This window comes from Gavialis gangeticus, unplaced genomic scaffold (genome assembly GCF_001723915.1).
Source record: "Gavialis gangeticus isolate Ggan-Ray unplaced genomic scaffold, GavGan_comp1, whole genome shotgun sequence".
NCBI lineage: Eukaryota > Metazoa > Chordata > Crocodylia > Gavialidae > Gavialis > Gavialis gangeticus.
This window is the reverse complement of record NW_017728993.1, coordinates 16,226,571-16,254,011: the sequence shown is the minus strand read 5'-3', so window position 1 is coordinate 16,254,011 and position 27,441 is coordinate 16,226,571. Positions and strand designations below refer to the sequence as shown.

The following is a 27,441-nucleotide window of genomic DNA, read 5'->3' as shown; positions in this document are numbered from 1 at the left end:
TTGAAGAGAAGGACGATATTCTTCTACCCGCTAAGGCCAATTGTGCTCTGAAGCACATCGAGCCAATGTCGCCGTGCCACTGTAACCAAGATCAGAATTTGTCCTCGTATGTCTAAATGTTCCCATAGCTTTTTAAGGGAGATTATTTATTGATCTCACTGCACTTGACATTGGAAATACTTAAAGAACCATGAACAGCAAGCAGGAAAAAGCCAAAACAAAATATAGCTCGGTGCAAGCAACTGCCTACAAGTCCTCTAATGGATCTCGGTCAATCGGTTAGCACAGTCAGAGGTCTGTGTAGCAATCAGCGGCAACCGAATCCTGCAGTCCCATAATGGTAACGAATGGCTGAAGAGACAAGGACTGCCCCAGGTGCATTTTTATTATATTTCCTGCTTCCTGTGTTTCTTTTTCTTAAATCCACCAAAGATGGTTGAGCTACAGAAAAAAACGCTGCTGCTCGTAAAGCCAAAATGAAGGGAAATGTTTCTCTTGAGGCACCAAAAAGCTTTCCCCTTTCAGCGCGGGGTAGCCAGTGAATCTTTTAAGCCAGTCCTTCAGCTGATGTAATTTAACACAGGCTCCATTGAAGCCAATGCACTATTCTGATTTCCACCAGCTAGGACCTGGCACCCTGTGGGTTGCAGTTGTTTTCAAGCTTGGTCAGGCTCGTGGAGCACTCTGGCTCATTGGCAGGCTCACCTTGGATTCCTAATTATCATTAAGTATTCCTGTAGCACTCTCTGATGTGGGCTAAGCACCTCATAAGGGAAGCACTGAACCGCAGTCCCTATTCCAACACAGATGAGAGTCTTCTATCCAACCCCACTCGACTTTTAAAATCTATTTTTCCCCACACAGACTTCTGGAACGGTTCTTTTGATCCACTCCAACTCCAGCACGAGAATGGCAAATGAATACTCATGCTATTTACACAATTTACTTTTAATTCCCAGGCAGCTGCAACTGGTAAAGTTGGGTTTTTTTCTTTTAATCTCTTTTCCTGCCATAGCATTAGAAAGGGAGAGTGACACTGGGCTCTTGTTGGTGGGAAAGGGCATCCCTTCACATACCATCCGCCAATCACATTAGGAGCCTTCTGGAACAAAGATGCTGCCTATATGCTAGGCATTATTTTTAACTCACCTGTATTGCAGCCAGCCTCATCAACTCCGCTTACACAGTCCTTCTCCCCATCACATCGCCAGGACGATGGGATACATTTGTTGCTCAAGTCCCCACAGCTAATTTTTTCAGCTGGACACACTTGCTTGGCTAAAATACAAGAAGAAGGGGGGGAAAAAAAAGACATTAAAATATTTTTAGACATTAAAGACACCTTGAAAATACAAATGGCTTAAGTGAGATTAGAGGGACAAATTCTGAATGTTTTATGCAAGCCAAACTCTCACTGATATCAATAAGAAAATAAATTTCAAAGGAGAGTTTGGGACATTTATACCAGCACAAACTAAACACAAATATAACACAAAATAACCACTGAGCAATGGCAATTCAGTACTGATTTTTATTGCTGCTTTATTACTCATCTTGTCACAGTGACCTTTCCCTGCTAGCATACTGGCATTCAGCAAGATAACAGGTAATACTGGTCAAATAACATTTTGAAACGCATACCTAAAAATATGTCAAAATTTAATTGCCTGGCTCAACTTGCAGTTATTTTTTTTCCAGCCCTGTATTTCAATTTCTGAATTTCTTGAAGCAAGTCAGATTATGTTCCCAAGACCCAGGAAACCGAGAAGATTGAAATAAATAAATACATAAAAACACTCCCAAGTTGCACAGGTGTAACTACAGTTGACTCTAAATTAGATGTGGCTATGATCAAAGCCATTAAGCCATAAACCTTCAACTGCAAGAGACCAGCACCTTCTCGAGGAACTAGCATTTAGGATTCTGAAATAAACTGTTCTCTAATCCAAAATCTTTCTGATCAAATTGAAAAAAAATGCAGCTAGTACCAATTGGCCCCATAGCATTTTATAGCTTAAACAATATGCTCCGCTGTTCTGGACCGTTCATCCAATTACCTCAATTGAGCCAATAAACATTTCAGCTCCTCCAACTGCGGTGGAGTTTTCCATTAGTACAACTGGTGATAATCTTGCCTGTAACCAGGACTAGGTTGGGTTTAGTTGCAAAGAAAGGAGTGCAAAGTGAAGTAAAAGAACGTGAAAACTGCCACTTCCTGGGTCAGGCCATAGGTCCATCTTGCCCAGTGTCCTGTCCCAGACAGCAGTGGGCAGTGGATGCAGAGCAGGAGGGAGACCAGGGCACGTCCAGCATCTTCCATCTAATCCCTGCTTCTCTCTCCTTGCAGCATCACACTTGGCCTGTCTGTGCAGACACTTGCACAAGTAGCAAAACAGCTTTCTACGTGCTGGCTGGAAGAGTATGGACATTGGTTGGAAGAGTATGGACACTTTACATACCTGTAAACTGACTTCATACCCATTCACCTGCAAAGCTAGGCCTCAGAACACCCTCGAATAAACCCAGAATGATTGACCAAACTGCCTGCAAAGATGACTCATTAAATCCTAGAAGGCTGTGGTGGGTCTTTCTTTTCCCCTGTTTCAGTCCCTCAAATGCTTGTACAAAGCTTGGCTTCTACGACCAACACGTCATGAAGCACCAGTGCTTGCTCCAGACAGTTTGTAAGAGATGCAATGTTGTTGTGTAACCCTGGGGCAAGGCAACTTGGTTTCAGAAGCTGGTTGCAAGCTGCTCATTGCACATGTCTGTTGTATTTTCCCCAGGACTATGCAGTGCTCATAAAATCCCTGGGCTTAGTCCTTACAATATTTGATGGGTTTATTAATCAAATAAGACTAATCAGTCAAAGTTGGGGAGATTAGTAGACATGAGCAATGCTCCCCAATGGCATGGTAAGTTCTACTGGGAACAAAATATGCACTAGACAGGATCAGCATCCTCCACATGTCAGTGGATCATCCCCGATACTTTGGAAGAAGGCATCCACCCTCACCTGAGCCTTCCCCATACAACAGAACATACCAATACCCTGATTTGCAAAGGTGTCACAAACCCCTGTAGCTCCACTGATTGAGAGAGCACCTAGTCACTAGCCAGCTGTGCAATGCTTTACGTGGCAGGGTATTCCTCCCTGACTCTACACCGACCAGGTTATGCGAGTGACTAAGATTACCTTCCTTCTGCATTGCTATTCATGACGCTGCGCTCAAACTGAGAACGCCCAACAGGAGTAGTCAGAGCTACACCCTTTCGTCCTGTGTGAGCGGTTGACACAAGAATGCTCCATCAGGAAAGGCCACTGGGGGCACTCATTAACAGAGCATCTTAGAGCCAAGCAACTAAATGCAGCCCCAGAGCCAGCAGGTACTGGTGGAGTCGTCACTTTGGTTTTGAACACTCTTATCGCCTTCCAAACAGGAGTCTGAGCACAAAGATAATGCTTTCCTTTACTCCTAAATAACTTGCAAGTGACAGGGGTTATAAGCCTCTAGGGAAAAAAAAAAAAAAAAAGACAAAAAAGAGAGAAAAACTGTGCCGTAAGTCATGGAAACTTGGGTACCTCAACGTGGGAGTGATGTGATGATGGGCGATGGTAGCTCTTGCCTTTGAATCTACCAGTAGAGTGGTTCAGATATCGCAGGGGCAGAAGAGGTGCAAGACGGAACAGATGAGAAGGGTGTACGTTTCATGGCTTATGTAGGCCAAGCCATATACACTCGCCTGCACTACAGCTGGAATCACCCTCTGGTCAGAAACATAGTGATTTGAATGAAAATTGGAAAACTGAAAAATTCTTATTAATACACAAAAATCAGGGATGTTCCCTAGATAATCCCTCATGTGCCACTCATGGGGGACAATGGGATGGTGAAGAGAGTGGAGCTTGGATGTACAGTACTCCAGTGTGGATAATGAGAAAGAGCAGATGTGTTGGTTGGGAAACGTGGATCTTGCTGGTCTACAACATGTCAGAACTGCTGCATGCCTTGAGATAATGCCACTTGGACACTTCAGGAGCCAGGTGAACATAAAGTTTGGTCACTTCTGTAAATGGCTTCAGTGACAAAATGTCTAGTCCTGGAATATCCAGTCCTGAGCAAGGAGCACTTTTGGTGCTACTGGCTTGCTTTATGGAGCTGGGAGGTCCAGAAGAGTTTTAGAGCTGCGAGTTTAGCAGAATGGATGAAAGGACAACTTTTCAGACTCTTACAAATTCACAGAAGTTTATGGCTGGAAGGGACCTCGTGAGATCATTGGGTCTAGCCCTCCTGCTCCGGGCAGGAAAGACTGCGGGGGTCAAATAACCCCAGCAAGGTGTGTGTCCAGTCTCCTTTTGAAGATGTCCAGGGTAGGTGCCTGCACCACTCCCGCATATTCCAGAGTCTGGTCACACAAATTGTGAAGAAGTTTTTCCTTACATCCAGTCTGAAACCTTCTTCCAGGAGTTTATGGCTATTGCTTAGACCAGAAGGATGATCTGCTTCCAAACCATCAACTCGGGTTCTTTCCCCCCACACCTCTGGCAGTACCGAGGCTGTGAAATGAGGCCTCTTGGAAGCCGTTGTGGAGATGGTGCAACCATAGCTGGCCAGTGCCAAGGCAAGATGACCTTTCCCAGGCTTCTTACAGACAAAGGCCCTGGGCTACATGGATTCTCCACCCAGAACCACCTGTTCTGCCACCGTTCTTGGGGGTCCTCAGAGAACGAAAGGCATGCTGACCAGTTCTCCGAAATATACTCCAATCCCAGCCAGAACAGGCATCAACAAGGCCAGCTCTTAGTAGTCGCATGATGGGTGGTTCTGGAAGACTTGAAGTCCAGAAAAAGCAGGTTGGTGACTGCTTTTTTTGGCCAATAGGTAAAGAAAATTTTTCTAATTCTAAGAAGCTAAAACTACAAAGCTAAAGCTAGAAGAGCAGGGGTCTCAGTGGCTGGAAAGCTATGTCAGAAATGCAGACACTTCTGCTCGTCTCAGTCCAAAGGCAGTAAGTGGGATCTGAACAGCAGTTGCAGCCATTGCCCCGTTTATGCTCCTGAGAGCCCAATAAAACATATGCCCCTGGCTATGGTAGCTTGGGGGCACATCCACAATAGATACCACTACTCAAAAAGAGTTCAGTCTCCCCATGGGGCTCACACACACCAGAAGCAGATCTGTGCAAATAAGCACTCCTTAGACTTAATATTCTACACGCTGTAACATCATCTAGATTGGGTCTGAGGTGACCAAAGTGACACCAGCAACGTGCCAAGAGTCTGATAGAAACAGTACCACTCTGAGCGTGCTAGAGATGCAGGCCAGTGTCCGGCACTTTGTGGAGATATGTCATGGCATGAACTCCAGAAAGCAGCCAGGCATTCAACACCTCCAGGAGCTTCTCAGCGCACGTACTGCACCATCTCCTCTGCCTTTGCATGGTCTGCAGTGCCGTGTTTCAACCTGCACACCGAGCCAAGCCCTGCAGCTGGGTTGGGTGACAAGTGCAAGGAGTCCATGGTCTCTGTTTGGTTCCTAGCACAGATGGCTTTCTTACCAAAACCACATCCCCTCTAATCCCACTGCCAGCAAGTGTCAAGCAAGACCACTCACTGCGTGGGCACAAGACTGAACTCCTCTCCTATAACATGCTACCTGTTTTCATCCAGATTACACACCAGGTGCAGTGCTACGGTAGCTTGGGCTGCCACTTCTCATTCATCTTTTGCTAGCATAAATGCCCTTAGGAAAATGTAAATAGTAAAATAAATGTGATTAAGAGAATCTCTTTTGTAGTTTTATTATACTCCAAGTTTCTGTGCACCTCGTGTCCAGAAGTATCTCACAGTACTTCTTAAAAGAGATTATGAAACGATTTTGGTGCTACACTTGCGCAGTGGGAAGAAGAGGAGATGGGGATGGAAGAACCAAGGCTGCTTCATCGCCCGGGGTAGTGTTGTGCATCCTGAAAATGTTTCCTAGCACTGCCTGTGCAGCCGGTGGCAAAGGAAGGGGATTATGCTTTGGAGGAAGGAAGCCAAGTCTCCTCACTTCTTTAACTACTTCTTTCTTTTGTGTGGCTATGGCAAGCAATGGCAGAGAAGGTGCAGGTTAATTAAAGTTGTATGTTGAGGTTTGATAGCCAGTTGCTGACATCCGTGTTGGCTAAGTGGATTGTTTCAATCCCTCTATGATATGCAAGTTCAGGACAGGAGTTTGCAATGTGGCTCACTGACCGCACCTCACTGCATATGCAGTTTGGCGAGTCCTTGATGCCCCATTTGTTCAATAAATAGGCACACCTTCCACGTCCTGTATGCATGTGGTTCAGCGCAGTCCAATATTTATATTGCAGGCAGAAACCCGGAAGATCTATGGTTGGATCCATGAGCAGATTTTTGTTGCACACTGTTGCTGTGGACCAGATTTTGTGCTAGTGGTTCTCAGCCTTCAGGCTGTTCAATGCAAGTTGGAACACATGCAACCAGAAAGATTTCCTTGACTTAAGCCTGCATCTTGGTAGGTGGGCGATATCTTCATACAACGGGAATCCACGGTCAGCCATGATCTTTTTGTACTTTCAAAGTATGGCTGAATTCCTTCTCAGCATGGAGGGAACAATATTTGATAACCTCAGCAGCCACAGAAGCATCTTGGATTTTAGAGCAGCACTTACTACTTGCATGGCAGTGTTCACCTGTGTGTTGACGTGACAGGTGTGAGGGCTTTGGCACCAGATGGGAGCACAGTATTCAGCTGTAAAGAGTACCAAGGCCTGGGTCGATCTACAGAGGGTAGGAGCACCGCTTCCTCAGGATGTTCCAGCAAGCGTGGGAAAGAAGATGACAACCTGCTCACAGTCTTCCCCGCTAAGTGCAAAAGCACAACGAGCGTCATCATCACTGTGGCAGCTGAACTTCAATCTTGGAACTTGCAATCACAAAAGCAACGACAATACAAACAACTTCAACCACTCAGCGAGGCAGAAAACGGGGGCAAAAGGAGTGGAAAGTATTCTTTGGCTCCTTCGGTTTGGAGGAAGAACACATGTAATCACAACTGGTATTGCAATGCAATGTGATCACAGACCTGCAGGAAGGTTAGGTACCAGCCACAGTTTAATTGTGGGCACTACTCTAGTTGTCTGTCCACAGCGGCTGAACAAATAGCTCCAGGGAACAGAAGGAACGGGGAAAGTAAGGACAGGAAAACGCTCTTTATGGAAAGCAACAGAGTGAGGTTAATCATCTCATTGACAGAGTAATTAGAGACATTAACAAAAAAGGAAATCACCGTGTAGGCTTGGGAGGGGATGCAGGAATGGGAGTTTTCACAGTTCATCAACTCTCTGCGCTAAGTCAGACTCCAGGGGTTGCTGTGACCAAGTGATCTGAGCAGAGACACCGAGCACTCAGCGCCAGTTGAGACAGACGGGAGGGGCACGTGTACGTGTACAAAATGAGACTGCTGGAGAAATACCCACCAGTAATTTTACTAGCCCCTGCTTGGACGCACCAGGTCAATTATTACAAAATAACAACACGAACCATAAAATGGTCTTCTAGCAGCAGCCACAAACCACAAGCGGATTAGGTGTGCAGGGCTGTCCTTGCATCTGGTTTACAACATTGAGGATGTTTGGACTTATGTGACCAAAATGTTTAGTTTCTTTGCTCTCCATCCTGGAGGGGGAAAGGGTCAATGCAGTACGTGACAACGGCTGCTCTTAAGGCTGGATATAGTTTGTGCTGATGCAAGCTACAGGGAGCTCTGCCTTTTCAGAAATAGGCCATTAAACAACTTGGTTAAAATGTCAGACACATCAAGACCAATTTATCACAATGAACTGCAAATGCCAAGGATGGACAACAATGCTTTATTTATAAGACGACAAGAGCAAAGGAGACAAGAAGGTTCCATTGACTCTCTATAGCCAGTGGCACATTCCTCTTTTTTCTTTACACAAGGCTACAAAGTCTTTCACAGAACCATAGAGCCTAACTGGCACCCCACTGTTTGCTTCCTCTTGTGCTACTGCTGAGCTTTTCAGGCTCCGGACATCATGTAAATTCAAGAAAGCCCAAGAAAACAGAAATGATTTACGTTTAGGAGGCCACTTGTCAGGTTCTCACTATACAGGTATTCTCCGAGCATGCACAAAATGTAATTAAGCAACTTCTGCTGGTGGGAAACCCACCAGACTTTTCATCGGCAGACTGCCGCCTGTGAGAAAAGCGCCCTTTGTGGAAATGCATCATCTTAATGATGAGGCAGGTTTTCCAGTGTCTCAGTTTTAAGAATCCCCAAGACTTTATTTGTCTTATTTTTTCCAGCTAAGTCCAATTAGCAGAGGGGAGAATGCCGTGCAGGCTGGGTTTCATAATTACGACTTCTGCTGTGCCCAATAAATTTCTCTTCCACGTTTTCCAATACAGCTTTTTGTTATGCACCTTAAAAGCCCCAAGTAACAGAATCCCCATCAATAGCATGTGCTTCTTTAGTGAACCAGGCACTGTCTTTGCTTTTTCCTTCCTAACTCAGTGATTCCTAGACCACTGATGTATTAAGGCCAAGACAGCCCCCCACATCCTCTGAACAAGGGATACCCCCCTTTGAATTCAGCGAGGACAGGATCATTCCCTCTGTGCTTCTACTTAAGATAAGCAAGATTGCAAAACCGTGTCAGAAGCTTGCAGTCAGCAAAAACATTAATATAGCTAAGTGAAACAGGTCAGGAATATGTTCCCGATTCCTGAAGATTTATGATTTCCCAGGAGAGCTGGAGGCAAGCCCATTCACTTGCTTGCTTTGCGGTGTGGCTTTTGACAAGCCATGCATGTCTTAGCTCCGGTTGTTCTCCTCCGTCAAATTCTTTGACATCCTTGTGCTATATAAGCAGTACACATTCGTCCAATTTACCACTCTTCCCCCCCACTGAATAAAAAAGGCAAAAAGCAACAGACACATCTCCTACAATTAGCAGCAAATGCTTATTATTACTTCTTTTAATCTGTTACCATCAGCCACAGGGAACTGAATTTACTGGCCCCAGTATAGTGATGTTAGCAGGGAATTTGGCCTGGTGACTTCTTTTGATGTAATATAGAGGGTGTGCCAATGACTACAAAGGAATTCCCATAAAGTTGCACTTTATTTGAGATTCATATATGACTATCTCAAAAAGCCCAAAAATCACATTCTTGAAAGTTTCAAAAAGAAAGACTACTGCATTTATACAGCAACACAAGCTCAGCTTCCATAGCAAATTCCTCTTCCTACCATACCGAGATACATGACATGTCCTAGCCACACCCATTATATGTTGCATCTCCCACTGCACAGGTTGGAAGTGTACCTCTAATAGCAGAATTTGGCTAAGACACTATATCTCTAAGGGGCACGCACTCAGGATTGTGGATAAAATAAAACAGCCTTTCCTTCTAAGTTCCTGGTACAGATCCAGTCCAGGCTAACATGGGGAGTCGTGACTGGTGGCTTCACATAAAATGAGACTGCGGTTGTTGAAGCCCTGAAAAGAAACTATCAAACAACCAGCACTGGACCTTCAGTTGACAGCCTCAGGAGAGAACGTGGATGTGAATATCCCATCTTCCCACTCCTCATCAGTGTGGTCAGTGCACTCGGTGTTTGCACTACAGCTTCCCATCTGTACTTTCTGCAGGGGATACACAAGCACATATCTAACAGGGCTGTGCGAAATTTCACAGGGTGTTTTGTTTCAAAGCTGTTTTGATGCGTTTTGAGCTTTAAACAGCAAAATCAAAACTAAACAAAAGCCATTGAAGCAGCTTCAAAATGAAACACGGGCACTTGAAACATTTCAAAAGTTTAAAAAAGTTTTGAGTTTCGAAGCCAGGCTTTGCTTCAGTGCCAGTCCCAGCCAGCAGCAGCAGCAGCTTCCTGTCATCCTGCGCAGATCCCGGGGCCGTACCCCCTGGGACGATTCTGGCACAGCCCCAGCCCTCCCGGGGGTGTGGACCCCTGGATCTGCACGCTGGATGACAGCATGCTGCTGCTGCCAGCTGGGTGCAGGCTGTGCCCAGGGCCATCCCAGGAGGCCAGAGCAGCCTCCTGTGATCCAGCAGGCAGACTGAGGGCCCCCTGCACCCCAGGGAGGGCTGCCGATTCCTCCCGGGGCTGCGGGGGGCCCCCCGATCTGCCTGCCGGATCACAGGAGGTTGCTCCTGCCACCTGGGACCAGCACTGGGCACAGCCCACACCCACATCCGGGAAGATCGGTGCTGCCACTGGCCCACCGTACTCCCAGGAGGGCTGTGGGGGCTGTGCTGGACTCCTCCTGGGGGTGCAGGCCCCCGATCTGCCTGCCAGATGACAGTTTTGCTTGTCAGCACCTTGAGGTGCAGTTTCCCAGAAACCCCTGCACCTATCTCCTTGAAACATGGCAGGCTTCATGGCCTCAGAAGGGGCTACCATCCATGCACATTTCATCCAAATCAGGCTAGAAATGACAAAGTTACAGGCACTTTCGTGCTTCCCCATTATAGCCTATGGCCGAAACATCAAAACAGCGAAACAGTTTTGATGAAACGAAACGGAGCGCTGCTTTTGAAATGAAACAAAACGTGAAACAAAACACTACCCCGTCGAAATGGAGGTTGAAGCAGAATGGTGCTGTTTTACACAACCCTAATCTCTAACACCAGCCTTTTTGGGATGCATGTGAAGGCAAACTAACTGAGACCCCCCCCTCCCGTCCCCCGCCCAAAGAGAGGCATTATTTTTACAGCTAAAGATAATTAACTCAAGTCCATTACTTTTGTGACTTTAAACATAAATTTCTCTAAGTGACCCAAAGGCTAATTAAGAAAGATCAATAAGAAAATACACCTATAAAGGTCAAGAAACTGCAACATCATTAATGGGATGTTAGTGGATACGCCCGATAAAATATCCTCCCCACCAGCATGATTCGTTTGGTAGTGACTTCTTTTCAGAAGTTCCCAGGGGAATGAAAAAGGCTTTAGGTGGATTTAGTTTCATTGCAGGGAGTAGCGTGGCCATTTCCCAGGGCACTCCTTGGTGTACATAACTAAGGGTTAAGAGTTCAGGGTTCCCACCTCGCTCCAAGCCCCACAGGGAGACGAGAGGATGGACATGTGCTTACTCCACAAAGGGCTAAACCTGACATGCCTTGATCTCATGCAGACGATCACATTTATAGTTATCAACTCTGAGATCAGAGTAAACTAATCTCAAAATCCCAGGATTAAATCAGACAAAACCTGACTGCAGAATTATTCTAGTCTAGCTTCTACAGAAGGGGTTCATTTCATAATGAATAATGGACTTTACAAACAATTTACTGGTGGGGCATGGTTCCTCAGGGTCTGGCCAAGAGCTTTAAACATTTATTATATGCACTGTATTTGAACACCAGGTCAAGAGGCAAGGCAATGTCTGTAATGGGTTGAAAAGGCTCATGATGATATTCATTAGTCTATAATGTTTCAGTTGGGCACCTGAAGTCTCAGGAAAGAATTATTTTCCTCAAGGCACAAGTGGTCTGATGTATTCTGTTTCCCTCCCTCTGAAGCATCAGGTATTGCTGGCCAGAGCTGTACTCACGGTCACACAATGCTGGGCAGCAAGGAATCTTCCCCCAGGCCGGACCAGGAAGAACCTGGGAGATCCTCACCTTTCTCCGCCCCGCAGGACCTGGGCCTCACCTGCTAGACTCACCCTGGCAGCTCTCAGCCAACTCATTTCTTCAAACTGCAAGGGTTTGGGGCCGTGTTGGCATCTTGGTTTCTCCCGTTCCCTGCCTGTGGCCCACGGCACACGATGCTTTGGTTTCTGGAGGGAAGCAATGCTGTAGGCTCAGCACAAGAGCTTCCAAGTGAAATGTAATGACGGCTCCCACTGTGACATCCGTTATACATTTTAACGCACCTTGGATCGCTAAAAGCCTGCAATTTCTGGTCACTCTCCAGCCCTCCTGGAAGGAAGAGTGACTGGATGTGGGTTTTTAATGATCTCAGTAAAGGCAGGGAATTTCCAAGCTGCAAAATGTGAGTGAGCAGATGGGAGACTAATTTCTAGGTACCATATTTATTGGTAGATAACATATAGAAAGATCCTCAGGTTCAAACCAGGATCCTCTCCCAAATGTGAGTCTGTTAGTCATTTCGGGGTTATGGGGCTTCCAGAAGACCAATTTTATTGTGTTCCATCAAGCCTGTTTGGCAAAAATGTGAGAGGGGGCTCTTGACCATTGGTCCTGAGCTCTGGAAGTCCCTCCTTTGGGAGGTACACCTGTCCTCAGAGCCCAACCCTGGATATCTTTCAGAACTGCTGAAAGTCCTTCTTATTTGGCTAAGCACTCAGAAACCAAAGCCAAGCTGGGCTGTTGTTTAATGGGTCTCTGCTGTATTTTGTTTTATTTATTCTAGTTGCCCATTTTAAGTTGTAAAAGCTGTCCTGAGCCGCTGCTGGGAAGAGTAGCGTGTAACTTGCACCATCAAACAAACAAACAAATAAATAACCATGTACGAAGCAAGGGCACACATCCTTTTATAATACAAGATATATCCAGAGTGACTAATGGCTCCCAATCATTATCGCTGTTGCACACAGACATGGGATAATGATCCCATAAATTCCTTTGAGACGTGGCAGGGCTAAGCTAGCACTGACCCTTTGTGGTTAGCCATTCGCCACCTACCCTGTTATTCTGTCTGCTGAAAAAAGAGAGAGAGAAACAAAAAGTGTCCTCTGTCTCCATCCCCACCAAAAATTTGTGGATCCCCACACTTATTCCTTTGCAATAGGCTTAGAGAGTGTTGAGGGCACAACTCCTTTCACACCTATTACACATAGTGCAACAGCCCCTCCATTAGGCTGTAAACAGATGGATAAAAAGACAGAGGGAAGTGGAGCTTATTATGCTCGTTTGCATGATATATTGTCTGTGGGCTGAATAAAGTGCTTGACATGCATGGAGAATCACCAAGCAGGACTGCATGTAAAGCATGCAAGGCCAGTCTGAGACGTACTCCAGGAATATTCCTACCTTATCTGAGTAACATGACTGCATTAGCATAAGAAGCTGCTCTGGGAATTATGAGCAGCTTGTCACCTAAGACTCCTCCAGAAACAACTTTCTGCCTTTTATGAGACCACAGCCATGTGGTTAGAAGGCATACTTGCTAAGATTAGTCTGGGGAAGAAATTAATGCAGCAGCCATGCAGCTACGGGCTAGTGTCGGGTCTGATCGCTGGCAGGCAGATAAGACATTGAACTCTGGGCCCATCTGCCAGCATCTCTCTTACGTGCCACCTCCAGTCCTTCGCAAGTCCAGTTATCTTCCCTGGCTGATAACAGAGAGATATTACTGTTCAGAGGCTGAAATTCTGAGCCAATGGGACTTTTATCACTGACTTCAATCAGATCAGGTTTTCACCCACGGACTAGATTTGAGGGTTGGCTGAATACAACATTAGCCCAACCTGGCCCAACCATCTCAGCTCTGTGGGGACCTGGCATAAAAGAGCAGCAGGGGATTTCAGACTTCTGATAGGGAGATGGACAGTTGATGACTGAAGTTTCAGAATAAAACTTAACATCAAACAAAATATATCCTGGCTATGACATGAGACAAAGCAAGATGCGGGCTCCCCAGCGTACCAGTTGCTCCACGGTGACTACCCACGTGCATATTATTGCCTCATGACAAATGCGAGATAACTTACCCCTCGGGGAAGGGGGGGGGGGTAAACAACTTACATTCATCTGAGGATAAGTGTGTCCGGGGCAGCTGCTGCAGAACAGCTGATATGTGGAAATCCCCACCCAAACTTACCCTATGACAACTTATGTGCCATTGACACTTGTGATTTATGCCGCTCTATCCCCCTTATCAATATCTTAGTTTGCACAGCTACAGATTATAGGGGGTACAGTTTGCACAGTGATTTTAATATTCAACTGACTATACAAATACTATGTGTGTATTATTATTATTATTTATATGACTAATCAGCATTTTAAATTTAAAACCCTTCCTTTTGACCATGTAAATGAATATCTCAAACCCATTCCTATGAAGAGCTTCTTGCTCCTTACTAAACCAGAACAGAAGCAATTTCTGCTGTTACCTTTGGTGAGATGTACACTAGTGCAGACTTCACAAGGGGTGGTGCTATTTTAGAGACCTGGGCTAGGGCCAGAGTTGCGCATAAACCAGTTTAAGTGATCAGAAACTGGTTTAAATCTGTAACAGGACATAAGCTCAGTGCACATAAATCAGTTTCAAAATGGCCGAAACTGGTTTAAGAGAACCCTGGTTGAAAGTAGTATCAGACTTAACTGACTTGGCTCAAGCCAGTTTATACAATGTTTGTCCCAGACCCCTTCTTGGTTTAGGCCCTTCTTCAGGCTTATAAGGAGCAAAAGGAAGGTGCAGGGTAGCATTGGACTAGGGCAGCTGGTGACAGAGAGGGGGGACAAAGCCGAGCTCTTCAATGAGTTCTTTGCATCTGTATTCCTAGACACAGTCCAAGACAAATCTCCCAATTGGACCGTAGACAGACACAGAAGGGACACCATCCCACCAACTGTTAGTGCAGATAGCATTTGGAGGGACTGGATGTGTTCAAATCAGTGGGCCCGGATGAGCTCCATCCAAGTGTGCTGAAGAAACTGGCCAGTGTCACAGCAGAGCCACTGGCACGGCTGTTTGAGCACTCACGGTGCTCTGGTCAGGTCCCAGAGGACTGGAAAAGGGCCAGCGTGGTCCCTGTTTTCAAGAAGAGGAGGAGGGAGGATCCAGGAAACTATGGGCCAGTTAGTCTCAACTCTATCCATGAGAAAACACTGGAAAAAATCATTAAGGAACACATTTGTGGGAGCCCAGCAGGGGAAATGATGCTGAAAGGAAATCAGCAGGTATTGATTGCAGGTAGATCCTGCCTGATTAACCTTGTTTCTTTTTATGACCAGGTCACAAAATGCTTAGATGCAGGAGTCGAGGCAGATGTCATCTACCTAGACTTTAAGAAGGCTTTCGATACAGTATCTCATTCTGTTCTCGTAAATAAACTGACCAGCTGTGATGTAGATGATTACATGGTCAGGCGGGTGGCAAAGTGGCTTAGGGGTCACCCCCAGAGAGTGGTGGTGGATGGGTCGATATCGGCCGGGAAAGACGTGGGCAGTGCAGTCCTGCAAGGCTCGGTCCTTGGACTGGTGCTATTCAATGTGTTCATCAGTGACTTGGTCAAGGGCGTGGAGAGCACCCTGTCCAAGTTCGCAGATGACACCAAATTACGAAACAAAGTTAACACGCCAGAGGGCAGGGAATGGACAGGTGGGTCTGGACAGGTTGGAAAAACGGGCTGAACGGAATAGGATGCAGTTCAACAAAGACAAGTGCAAAGTGCTGCACCTGGGCAAAAAGAACCACCAGCACACTTACAGGCGGGGGGACAACCTTCTCAGCAGCAGAAAGGGATCTCGGTGTCATAGTTGATCACAGTCGTCAATGTGATGAAGTGAGCAACAAAGCTAACCGCACTTTATCATGTATTAGCAGATGCATGATGAACAGGTCTGGGGAGGTGATGCTTCCCCCCTATGCAGCACTGGTCAGGCCGCAGTTGCAGTACTGCATCCAGTTTTGGGCACCACACTTCAAGAGGAATGCGGAAAATCTCGAGAGGGCTCAGAGGAGGCCACTCGTATGGTCAGAGGCCTGCAGGCAAGGTCCTGCCAGGAGAGACTGAGGGACCTGGATCTCTTCAGCCTTTGCAAGAGAAGGCTGAGAGGGGATCTTGTGGCTGCCTATGAATTCATCAGGGGAGGGCAGCAGGGAATAGGAGATGCTCTATTTACTAGGGCACCCCCTGGAATAACCAGGAACAATAGCCACAAAGTGACGGCGAGCAGGTTTAGGTTGGACATTAGAAACAACTTCTTCACAGCAAGGGTTGCCAGAATCTGGAATGGACTTCCAAGGGAGGTGGTGCTCTCCCCTACCCTGGGGGCCTTCAAGAGTAGACTGGACAAGCACCTAGCTGGGGTCATCTGACCCCAGCGCTCTTTCTTGCCCAGGGCAGGGGGTCAGACTCGATGACCTACTGAGCTCCCTTCCGACCCTAACATCTATGAATCTATGAAAATTGGTTCAATCTAGGCAGGTTAGACTAACCTGCAAAGATTGAATCAATTCAGGTGCTGGCTTTTTGAATATCTGTCCCTAGCCCTGGAGTCAGGTCAAAGATAGGTAAAGTCTAGTGCTTAAAAGCAGGGAAAGAGGAACGAGGTCAGTGGGCTCCATTCCCAGCTCTGACAAAATCATAATGTGCCTCAGATCCAGTGGCCACCATGCTCCACTCTCCTATTCTGCTGGGGTAGTATCTGTGTTGTGGAGGAGTTAGAGTTAAATCTCATTAATGAATTCAAAGAGCTTGGCAATCCTTGGGTGAAAGGTGCAAGAGAAGCACACTTCTCCTGGGTGTCGCACGCAGGTCTTAAAAACCTTAACTATCCACATCCTTTTAACAGGAACTCATGATGCTTCACAGTCAGGACTTATCTTCCCAGGGAAATGCTGCTGTCATCTCAGTCTTGCTTTGCTAGATGCTCTTCCTCTTATTCCATGAGATAAAACAGACCTCATATCTAGTTTTTACCACTCAGATTTCTATTAGTTTGGGAAAAACAAAACCTTGCAGCACTGATGAATAGAAAGCTGGATGTGTTAGATACAAGCTACTCAAATTCCTTGCATTCAAAAGCTTGTCTAACTCCACCCCAACCATGCAGCTGGTCCAATAGAAGATATCACCCTAAGAAATTTTTGCCTTTCGCATTATTTCAAACTTCTTGTGCACTTTGATAGTGAAGACATGCTGAACCCAGAGCCTGACAGAAACAGAGGTGGGGATGTAAATGCCAACTGCCACAGGCAAAGAAAGGTAGAGCAAACTAAGGAATGAGAGAGCTGAAAGAAGGTAACTTGCTTTGCAGGTACCAAAACCAGGTGAGCGAGCTGTGGATCCCAGGGGGAGAGTACAGCCATTTAATAAAACTGACAGTTAATTATGGTCAATAAGCAAATAAAATCAGGCTGTTAATAAAAAACAGTCATATTTCTGAACACATTTCTAATTGGAAAATGACGGAGCGTGTGCTTGTGCAGGCGATGTATTATAGTTCATGGTCCGTTTCACTAGAAAGAGGTCAGCAAAGCTCAAGTAACAAAGGCTTTGGTCAAAATGATCAGTAAGCGTCACATGAATGTTTCAGTTCCTCTAAACACACACACACACACACACACACACACACACACACACACACACACACGTTTCAAAGGCACTGTGGTAGGCAGAGATTTAGCACTGTGGACTGCACAAAGCTGCCACCCAGCTGCTGGCAGGGAACAGGATGGCCATGCCATCAATCTGCCCTCTTCCTGCCCGCTGTACAGGAGAATGCTTCTCCATTCAGACTCCCCTTTCACTTTCAAATGAGCAGTGGGCAAACAAGGTCAGATGAACACAAACCGGTTCTATTCTTAGCCCAAATGCTGAGCTGAAGCCCAGAGTCCATCATGTGGCTCAGCTCTTCCCTTTCCATGAATTCACTGAAACCCTCTCCTTTGCTGATGTTCTGGGCTGCCTCTCAAAACTGTGCAGTTCACCTGATGCAGGGCTGCACTGCAGACCTCTCATGACATCTCAGGTCTGCACAACTCCAGACTTCATAACCAGGGTGAGGCATGGGCTCCGCCAAGGTCAGAGGGGAGCAATGCATTTGGGACAATTTGGGCCCAGGCAAGTGTTAAGGCATAAACAGGCCCAGTCAGGAGAGCTAGGGCCGCAGGACAGTCAGGAGCCTTTCAACCTGTAACAGGAAAACTGGGGGAGAAACCACTGTACTTACCCAAATCCAAGACAACTCAAATTCAAAATGACCCACAATAATTACATTCTATATGTGGAAAATTATAAATGTTTTATAATTTTCGATGTATAGAATATAGTAGAAGGTTGTCTTAATTTTGTTCCCCACACTGCTGTGACTGGGGCAAGGGCCCAGACCCCTGACACTTGCCCTCCCTGCCTACCACCTCTGTCCCTTGACCACCCCTCCATCTTTATGCCTGCCCCTCTATGTCCATGCCTATCTGCCCACCTGCTCCTGTACCTGCCCACCTATTTCTCATCTGCTGCAGCTCTTCTCTGGCTTTGGGGCAGGTACTCAAATCCAAGACAAGGTTTTTTTTCTCCCCCATGCTGACTGCAGAAGAAAACCTCATCTTCTATTCAAGTAAATAGAGTAGGCACAAAGGTCAAGGTGGCAAAGGCAGGGAAATGGAGGAAGTCAGGTAGCCCATCACTAGAACTGGGGTCTTTGGTCTGATGTAAAAAACTGCTTGTATCCTAGGTCACCTCCATGTATGCTGATAGCTTGGATACTGTGATGCCGGTTGTGTGCACACATCATACAGTGCCAGCTCACACTCAAGCTCCTGCTAGCTGAACTACATCCTCAGCACCCCCTCCCCTGAGAGCTCCTGCCTCCTATGCCCATAACAGGCACTTTTAGCAGAAACTTCAGAATGAGCAATTCTCTATGAACAGGCAGGTCATCAAATACCTCTGAGCTTCTGTGCCTTATTGTACATCGAGCTCTCCAGATCGATGGTAATGTAGTACAAGCCCTCTCTTTATTCACAAGCTTTTGGTCTAAAAAAAAAAATTGTCGCTTTATTTGTAGCAACCTCCTTTACTAGAGGTTTTAGAGGCAAACTGCTATAGATTATGTCGCATAGTAAATCAATCACATTCCCTCCACACTCATAGTTCCCTTGGTGTTTCAGAGGTCTGTAACTCAGAAGTTGATAGACACCATGATGGAATTTGCCCATATGCTTTTGGCCAAGAGACACGTTAGGTTTCTATATTGTAAGAAAAACGTTTGACTGGTTTTGATTTATCGATGCACACAACTGGGACCTTCAGAATCTTCTTTTCATTCAACTCTAGAGCAATTATACTGGGACTTTGAAAAGCTGAATCAAGCAAGGAAAAGATTCAAAAGGATTTAGCTGCTATCTTTGGCTGGCTATTTTCTTGTTCATCATGAGCCTTGTCTTTAATGACTCCTGGCAACTAGGCAAATTATTAGCCGACATAGACAACTGCACTGAGCACAGGGACAGGAGCTTCATGTTTTAAATCTCAGCTCTGACACGGATTCTCTCTGGTTTAAACGCTGCTTTGGTTTCTCACCTGTAAAACTGGGATGAAACCAACTTCTTATATGTGTTGTGTGGATTATCATTTTAGCTAATGTTGGGGAAGCCATCAGGATTTGATGAAAGCTATGTGTTGAACAATACTGAGCTATGTACCATAAGGGCCCTGGCAGATATTATTAATTAATTGTGTCTTGAATTGTAATATGCCATACACTCAGCACATTTATGGCAAGATAAAATGGCAAAAAAGCCACAAAGATATTTCACATTTATTGCAGAACATCACTGTAGCTGGTTTGCATCACACTTTCATGTGTACATATCGCACCATGGACTTCAGTGCTAGCCTGCAAGGAGCTAAGCAGCTGATGGCCTCCCCGTGAACCAGAAAGTTCAAAACCACAGGGGGCTACACCACCCAGCTTCCAATTTGCTGGCACATAGGGAACTCACTAGCTCCCTGCTTGCTAGCACCTAAAATTTTGCAGTTCACCTGATGCAGGGTTGCATTGCATGGCTTTCAACTTGCCATTGGGCTCACCATGTGTCAGCAAGGCAAAAAGGCGCCACACACAGCACTGTGTCAGGAATCAGTCCCCAAGGCCTGGGTCCCCACATGCCAGCTGATGCGTGATTGGGATCTGACCAGTTTGTCAGATCCCAATTGTGTAACTAAATTAAACTTGGCCAGGGGCCTAAAAACTTTCTTTTAAACAGTTGACAGCATCTAAGCCTCACACTGTCTTGGACTCCAAAAGGAGGACCACAGCGATCTTGGAACTGCACAGTTAGAGAAGTAAAGCCCTAGATTTCTTCCTTTAATCAATTCAATCTCTACTACAAACTCCACCCCCAGGTGCCCCAGCCAGAGATCTCTTGTCCCTATAGCAAGAGCACTTTTAGGACTCTCTCTTTTTACATACAAAGTCACAGAGCATGGCCAGAAGATGGAGACAGAACATGTTTTCTTTGGAAAGCAAATCCCATTAAAGCCATTAGAAAGACTCCCAATGAGTCCCTTTTACATAAGAGTGAAAGAGCTAGTGGTTACCACCAGCTTCCCAACCCCTATCCCTGTGATTTACTAGACTTCTGGATTATACTCATGCTTCAACGTTGTTTCAGCTACACTATGTAAGATCCAAAGGAGAACGCAAAAGGGAGGATTAATTACTGTCTGGCACATTCACTTTAGCCTGTTTTGCTTTTGTTGGACGGTGTTTAGCCCCTTAACTGATTTTAGACTTTTAACAGAGTCCAACCTGTCCTACAGACCCATCTGAAGAATTAAGAAAAAAATCAGTTACCTGAGGTAGGTCCTGAACTAAAGATTGGATGAAGTTGTACTGGAAAATTTGGACATACTTTAAATTAATCAATTCAGACAGGATTGCTGCTATGAGGTAGACCTTAATGTAAGCTAAGTACATAGAAAATGTGGTTTTCAGGAAGCTGGAAAAGATCAAAGCCAGGATCACATGGAACATCATAATTTGATAAATGAGGTTTGTGGGAAGAAAAAGAAAGGCTCCTACAGAAGAAGTGAAGAAGTTTCTAATGATACTCCTAATAACTGATCTGGTTACTACTTGGAGCCACATAATAAAACACACGATCTAGGAACTACTAAGATATAGGCCCAATTTCTGTTCCTAATTAGTCCTGCGAAGCTCCACTGACATGCATGGAAGAGGTCTGCAGGAGACTTTGGCCCATAAATGGAGACTCAAAATGATGCACGTAAATTAGAATGTGATAAATACATAAACTGTGCTGTATAAATTTCCTCATGGCAGTTGCCATCTCGAGCTCTCACCACTTTAACAGCCAACTGGTAAATTATCCTCTAGCCAGTGCCATCTAAAGATAAGACGGTTAGTATCTGATGAACCCTTAATGACTGATTATGCTGTTAATCGCGTAACCTTCCATCAGTACAACAGCTCTGCTATTCACCAAGTACAGGGATTAAACAGCTTTGCTGCTTTCTAGCTTCTGTATAATTAATAATACATCATTAGCTCCTTCTAAATATAAAATTCTAACGAGATGCTTTAAGAACCCAAGCTGTACCTTTCATGAAACCCCCTTTGATCATGAGAAAAGGAATGGGAGCTTGTTCAAACAGCATGGCTTGCCTTTAGCCAAGAACTCCTTTTCCTGCGAGTGTCCCAGGGAGCCGGGGTCCACACAGCAATGCTGCCTCCTTCTAGGAGAAGGTGACAGCAAACCTTATCAACTCAAACCACTGGGCAGCACTTTCCTCCAGCTAAAATGCTGTTTCCCATTACTTCTGGCTTCTTGCATAACCTAAAAACATAGTAGTAATATCATACGTTACACAGGGCCCGGCTCTGCCACCTCTGTCTGCACAGCACTGTGCCTAGGTGAGGACATCAGTGAGTGCTCACAGCATGCGACTGCTTATGGTGGACAAAGCTGGCAGAGTCCCACGGCTCATGCCTTTCACCCATGCCACAGTGTCCCCTGGCCTACAACTACAGAGCATGGCTGGCAAAACTGCAGGTGTGCCCACATGTTCACTAGGAGCTCTCCACTCTGGCAGCAAAGACCACATCGCTAAAAGCCAGCTTCTATTGCCACTCTCGTGCTGTCTGCCAACAGCTGCAGTCCCTTCCTCCTCTCAGAGAGCTCTTTGGGCTTTGTGGGTACTACAGAGGCCATCTAGGGCCATCAGAAGTGCATGGATATGCTCAAAGGAATCAGGACGCATGGTGGAGGTGATATCTTTTATTATATCGACTAGGTTTTTGCAAAAAAAATTACAGGTTTTTTTTTTTGCAAAAATTTAGTTGGTCTAATCACCTCCACCATGAGTCCCAATTTCTTTTGCCCCTAGACCAACACAGCTACAACCTGGATTCCTGGACATGTTCATGCTCCGAAGGCTTGGTGATGGCAGCTCCTCTTGGCAACCAGGTGAGAGCAGACATGGGTAGGCAAAGCAGAACAAGGGCCGCTTGTTCTCCAGCCCCTGCCATTTGTTTGAAGACAATGGTTGGGAACTGCATAGCAGAGAGATGGATTCTTGCACCCCCTGTTTGTTTAGGAGATCCCAGGGAGTAAAATACCCATGGGAGGAAGCAGAAGCTTCAGGCCTTCCCCCCTCCAAGAATGGGAGCTTGTTTTCCCTTCAAGGAAGAGCTCCACTTCTGCTCTGGGAATCCCTTTCCAAGTGATTTGCAGGGTGAGCGTATGGGGTGTGAAATGTAGTTAACTACTTATTGTCTTGCTCTTTCTGTATCACAGTAGTGCTATAAACTGCACTTCCCGCAGACCCAGAAAAATCACATTTTCTTTCTCCGTCTATGGGGTTAAGTGAAGGGGACTCTGGCAGCAGCTCAGTTAAAGCTGGGAAGAAAGATTAGCAGAGCTCCCTCTTAAAAGGGAGCTTGGCTTTTTTCCTCTTTTAGTTTAGGTTGCACCTTCTGAAAAGCTGAGAAAGGAATAACCCTGCTAACTATGTCCTGGCTACCAGCAGCCACCCGAACCTGCTTAGCTGACGTGTGGCTCGGTATAGGTCCCAGATGAAGTGACTCCCAGCTGGCAGAGTCTGACATTCTGGTGTCTGGGATATATTGAGCCATATTCCTGGCTGGTGCAAACTGGGTGCAGCCCCACTGAACTAGTGGAGCTATGAGCAGAAGGGGTGATTATATGAGAATTGAATCTGACCCCCGGTGTTCATATAGGTCAAAAAACCTCACCCCAAAATCTTTGGGTGTCTGTACACAAGCACAGAGGTTGCTCCAACGTGCTGTAATTACAGCACATTGTGGCAAACTCAATCGAGTCTGCTGGAGCATGGCAATTACTGCGCTCCAGCAGCCCCCCATGTCTTGCGTACCAGTGTCCCTACGCTTTAAAATGGTGGCGGAGGCACTTGAACTAAAGCCTGTTTGACAAGCACCCCTGCCGCCATTTTGAAGTGCAGGGGCGCTGATACACGAGATGCTGGGGTGCTTTAATTAGAGGGGCTCTTGAAGCCTCCCTAATTAAAACACAACAGCCCCCCAGCCCCTACTCCTGGAACATGCAGTAAAATGCCCTCTGACTCCAGCCATGCCTGCTGCCTGAGCCAGAGTCTGTGCTCTATAAAGATACTGGGTCCAGATTTGAAGATGTCCAGTGATAAAGAATCCACCACAAATCACTACAATGGTTAATTTAGCCTGAATTTGTCTGGCTTCACATTACGGCCACTGGATCATAATAAGCCTTTTCATGCCAAATTACAGAGCTATCTCCTAGGACAGTGTTTCTCAACCTTTTAAGTAGCAAGTACCCCCTAACTTCTGAAAATTTTAATAAGTGCCCCAATACTCAATTTTCCAGGGGATTTTATATTTACAGACTAATGTGTGTCATATGTTGGAAGAAGGGCTGTGTATATAAGGCCGTGATATGACAGATGTCTGATCAGGTGTGGGTAGGGTTGCCACCTTTTACACCAGGGGTGCACAACTCAAGTAAGTACCTGGGCTAGAGGTGATGTTGGCCAAAGCTAGGAGGGCTGAACCCAGTGCTGCGCGAAGTGCAGCATGCCAAATTATAACTGAGGAATTTAAATTTTTTGCCATAGTTTTGTGGAAGCACACATCAATCACATGAGCATGCCTTATGAAGCACGTGGATGCCAGTCTGACTGACACATCCCCATCACTGATCACCAATCTGCAATTTTACAGCAGCCACTTTATCATGTGGTCAGGAAGAAAATACAAGATAAGAACAGCTCTCCACTGGACCTTACTGGAAACTGCCTCATGGCACGCAAATCCACCATTTTTAGTTACTTTTTCTTATATCTCAGTTTGCAGTATACAACATCAGATTAAAACTAGCTGTATTTTTCTAGCACGTTATCTACAATTAAATCACTTCTCTCACAGAAGTTGAACTGTATTTTGTTAAAAACTACCTTCTACCAATCAAACTTGTGATCTCAACAAAGGAAAGTATAAGTTTGCTTGGAAAAAAAAATATTTTCCATAAAACCATATTCATTGCCAATGCTTCACTGAACTTGTTCTAGAGATTAGCCCTCCTATGACTATCTGGACCCAATGTCAGGTTAATCAGCATGTATTATCATTGCTACTTGTATCACTATCTGCAAGTCCTGTTCTCCTTGTGCTGGGCACTGCACAAATACGGAACAAAAGACAGTTCCTGCCACAAAAAGCTGGCAATCTTCACTTCCCTGGTTTGTGTCATTTACTCTTCTCACATATTGGCAGTATTCGCTCGTCTCCCAAGTTCTCTGAAACTTCTCAGAGTTTTTACCGGTAAATTTGTTCTAAAAATCAACCTGAGGGTTCGGAGAGCTCCCTGGGCAATTCTTTTGATACACTAAAGAGTTTCTTTAGATACTGTGTAAGAGTTATTTTGAGCTGCCTATTTTCTCCCACTTCAACTGTTGCCATTCAACATCCTCTTTAGCTACTGATTTGCACATAGCACTCAAATGATTTGCAAGCATCACTCACATTTTATATTAAAAGTATTTCCTCCCACTTCATTGATCTGTAATGATTTTCAGCTAATGGGATGCTGCTCTTCGTAAATATATTCAGTATGTAGGTTTTTGTACTTACGTTCTGTTTGCTTATAGCAAATGGATTTAGATCATCATAACCTCCACACGGGCTACCACCATGTTTAATTCAGTACTCAACTCACCATTATCCATCGGAGGATTCAGGTTCAAAAAGTGTATTGGAAGAAAATGGAGTAGAATATCATGTGCCATAGTGACGGCAAGAGTCAGAACCATGCTTTTTTCCCCCCATTAACATGTTTGACTGTATGTGATGCACTACAGGCAGCCAAGGGCAGGAGGAGTGAAGAACCACCCTCTTATCAGCTACCCTTGGGGGACACGTCCATGTTTCCCTTTGATTGTACACCACTGACGGTGCCAAAAGTTCCAGGGTTAGTGGAAGGAGGGGAACTGTGGCCTTCCTCATCCCTTGTCCTCGAATTATAGCATTGCAAAGAAAAGTCATAAACTTGCGAGTCTTCTACAGACCGTGCCTGGCACTTTTTTTGATCGGCACTGTCTTTACAATCTGGGGTGGGGTGGGGAAGGGGGGCCTGAAGCATTTGATCAGGAATTCTGATGGATCTCTTTTTAAGTTTCTGCCTGAAGTCAGTGGTACAGGTTGAGCCAAGTCTGTGCAGCTTCAGAAGCAGCTGAAATTTTAAAGAAATTCTCTTTTAAGTGCTCCCTAAACAGCTGGAGGAAGAGAAAGCATCTGCATCTGTGAGAGGCACAAAGTGTCACAGGAAATGTGTGTGTGCAGAGGAGTTCAGCATATGACGCATACAAAATGAAGACCTATTTCTGATGGCCGGAGATAGCGAGCGCTGGGACTGATGTGGGCAGTTGGTGAAAGGGCGCTTGCATCTGCTGGGAATGTAATACGTTCTCAAAGCTGCTTATTTTAATCAAAGTTTCTTATTCCAATGGGGGAACCATTCTAAGTCTATTTAAATAATACCAACCTAGAGTTTATCCCAGCATTTAGACTGCAGATGAACTTGATCCACTTATTCTAGGAACATGTGGAAAGTCCAGTGCAAGCTGGCTGTGTGCACTGTTGGACAGGCTAGGTTGTGCTTCTATAGCCTGCTACTCTTTTTGTTCAAAGTGGAGTACTTTCTGGGGCTAGTGGTTACTTAGCTTCTGGTGCCAGTTCACGAAGCAATTAGCTGTGTGCTGCCAGAAGCTGCTGCTAACGATTATGAAAAATGCAGCTTCTTCAAAGAAAATGTATACATCACATAACAAGGTAGCTGGCACAAAATTCTGCCTGGCCTTACAAGCCATGCCCCTTCCTGCAATTGAGGGCTCTTGCATACCTGGTCTCTCTTACAGCCGGCACTCACTTTTTGAGATGAGCTCACAGGCCTCTAATTAAAAGCCTGAGGATCTCCAGGTTCTGGGAGAGAAGGTAAGTAATTACAGTGCAGAGCAAGTCGGTGAGCATATCTGCTGGTGGGAACTACCACAATTCCTCCTCCAGCTCAGAGTGGGAAAGAATATGTCTTGAAAGCTGCAGCCCTAGTGCTCCTAATATTTGATAAGCCGGCAGGAATACACTTGGTATTCTGGGGGACAGGCTACACGCCAGTTTTCAGCTTTATGCTCCCATGGAAAAGAGCCTCCTTCCAAGCCATTAACATGGAAGCTAAGTAAGAAACATCGATTCAGTGGGGAGACTATGCACAATTGTGCTTTTGCCAGAGAACAGCCTCTGTTGCCCTCAGACCACAAAGTTCCTGACTCGGTTTCATTGTCGAACGCTCACTTGGGGAACTGAAGCCCCACACTCCTCTCCCAAGTGCTTCTCCCTGCATGGGATTTGGGTGTACACTGCAGTGGCTTCAGAGCAGCATATGCTGACCTCTGGTTACATGTATTTGGTGGAATTGTAGAAAGCAAGTCATGTAAAATACTTATTAGGTCAGCTAATAAACTCACTTCATTCCCTGGCTGAATTATTAGCTATTATTCGTGGGGCCCCTGGAAGACATGCTAGGAAATCTGGTTGTCACACCAGATGACAAAGCTAACCTATTTAACGATTTCTTTGCCTCCATTTTCCTGAGCAGGGACCAGATCAACGCCCCCACCAGGCTCCCCTCAGGCCCCAGGGGAGACACACCCAGGCCAAGGGTCAGGGAGGATCTAGACAGGGAACTTCTGGAAGGACTGGACATGTTTAAATCAGCTGGTCCGGATGATCTCCACCCCCGAGTGCTGAGGGAATTAGCTGAGGTCATTGTGGGACCCCTGGCACAGCTGTACGAGCACTCATGGTGCTCTGGTGTGGACTGGAAGAGGGCCAATGTGGTTCCCATCTTCAAAAAAGGGAGGAAGGAGGACCCGGGAAACTATAGGCCAGTCAGTCTTACCTCGATCCTGGGTAAGCTTTTTGAGAGAATTATCCTGGCGCATGTCTGCAAGGGGCCAGGGGGGAGGTTATGCTCAGGGGCAACCAACACGGGTTCATTAGCGGCAGGTCCTGTCAGACCAACCTGGTGGTCTTCTATGACCAGGTCACCAAGTCATTAGACGCAGGGGTAGCAGTGGACATAGTCTTCCTGGACTTTCTGAAGGCCTTCGACACTGTCTCTCACCCTGTTCTCATTAAGAAACTGGGGGGCTG

At 45.8% G+C, this 27,441-nt stretch overlaps 1 protein-coding gene across 1 annotated transcript in view; it reads right to left on the bottom strand.

Annotated features, from left to right (window-relative positions):
* Positions 1–27,441, bottom strand: part of LRP8 (LDL receptor related protein 8) — a 354,423-nt gene that overhangs the window by 60,562 nt on the left and 266,420 nt on the right. Inside the window, exon 4 of the mRNA XM_019528301.1 lies at positions 1,150–1,278. Coding sequence (XP_019383846.1) covers positions 1,150–1,278 — 129 coding nt within the window. The remainder of the gene's footprint in view (positions 1–1,149; positions 1,279–27,441) is intronic.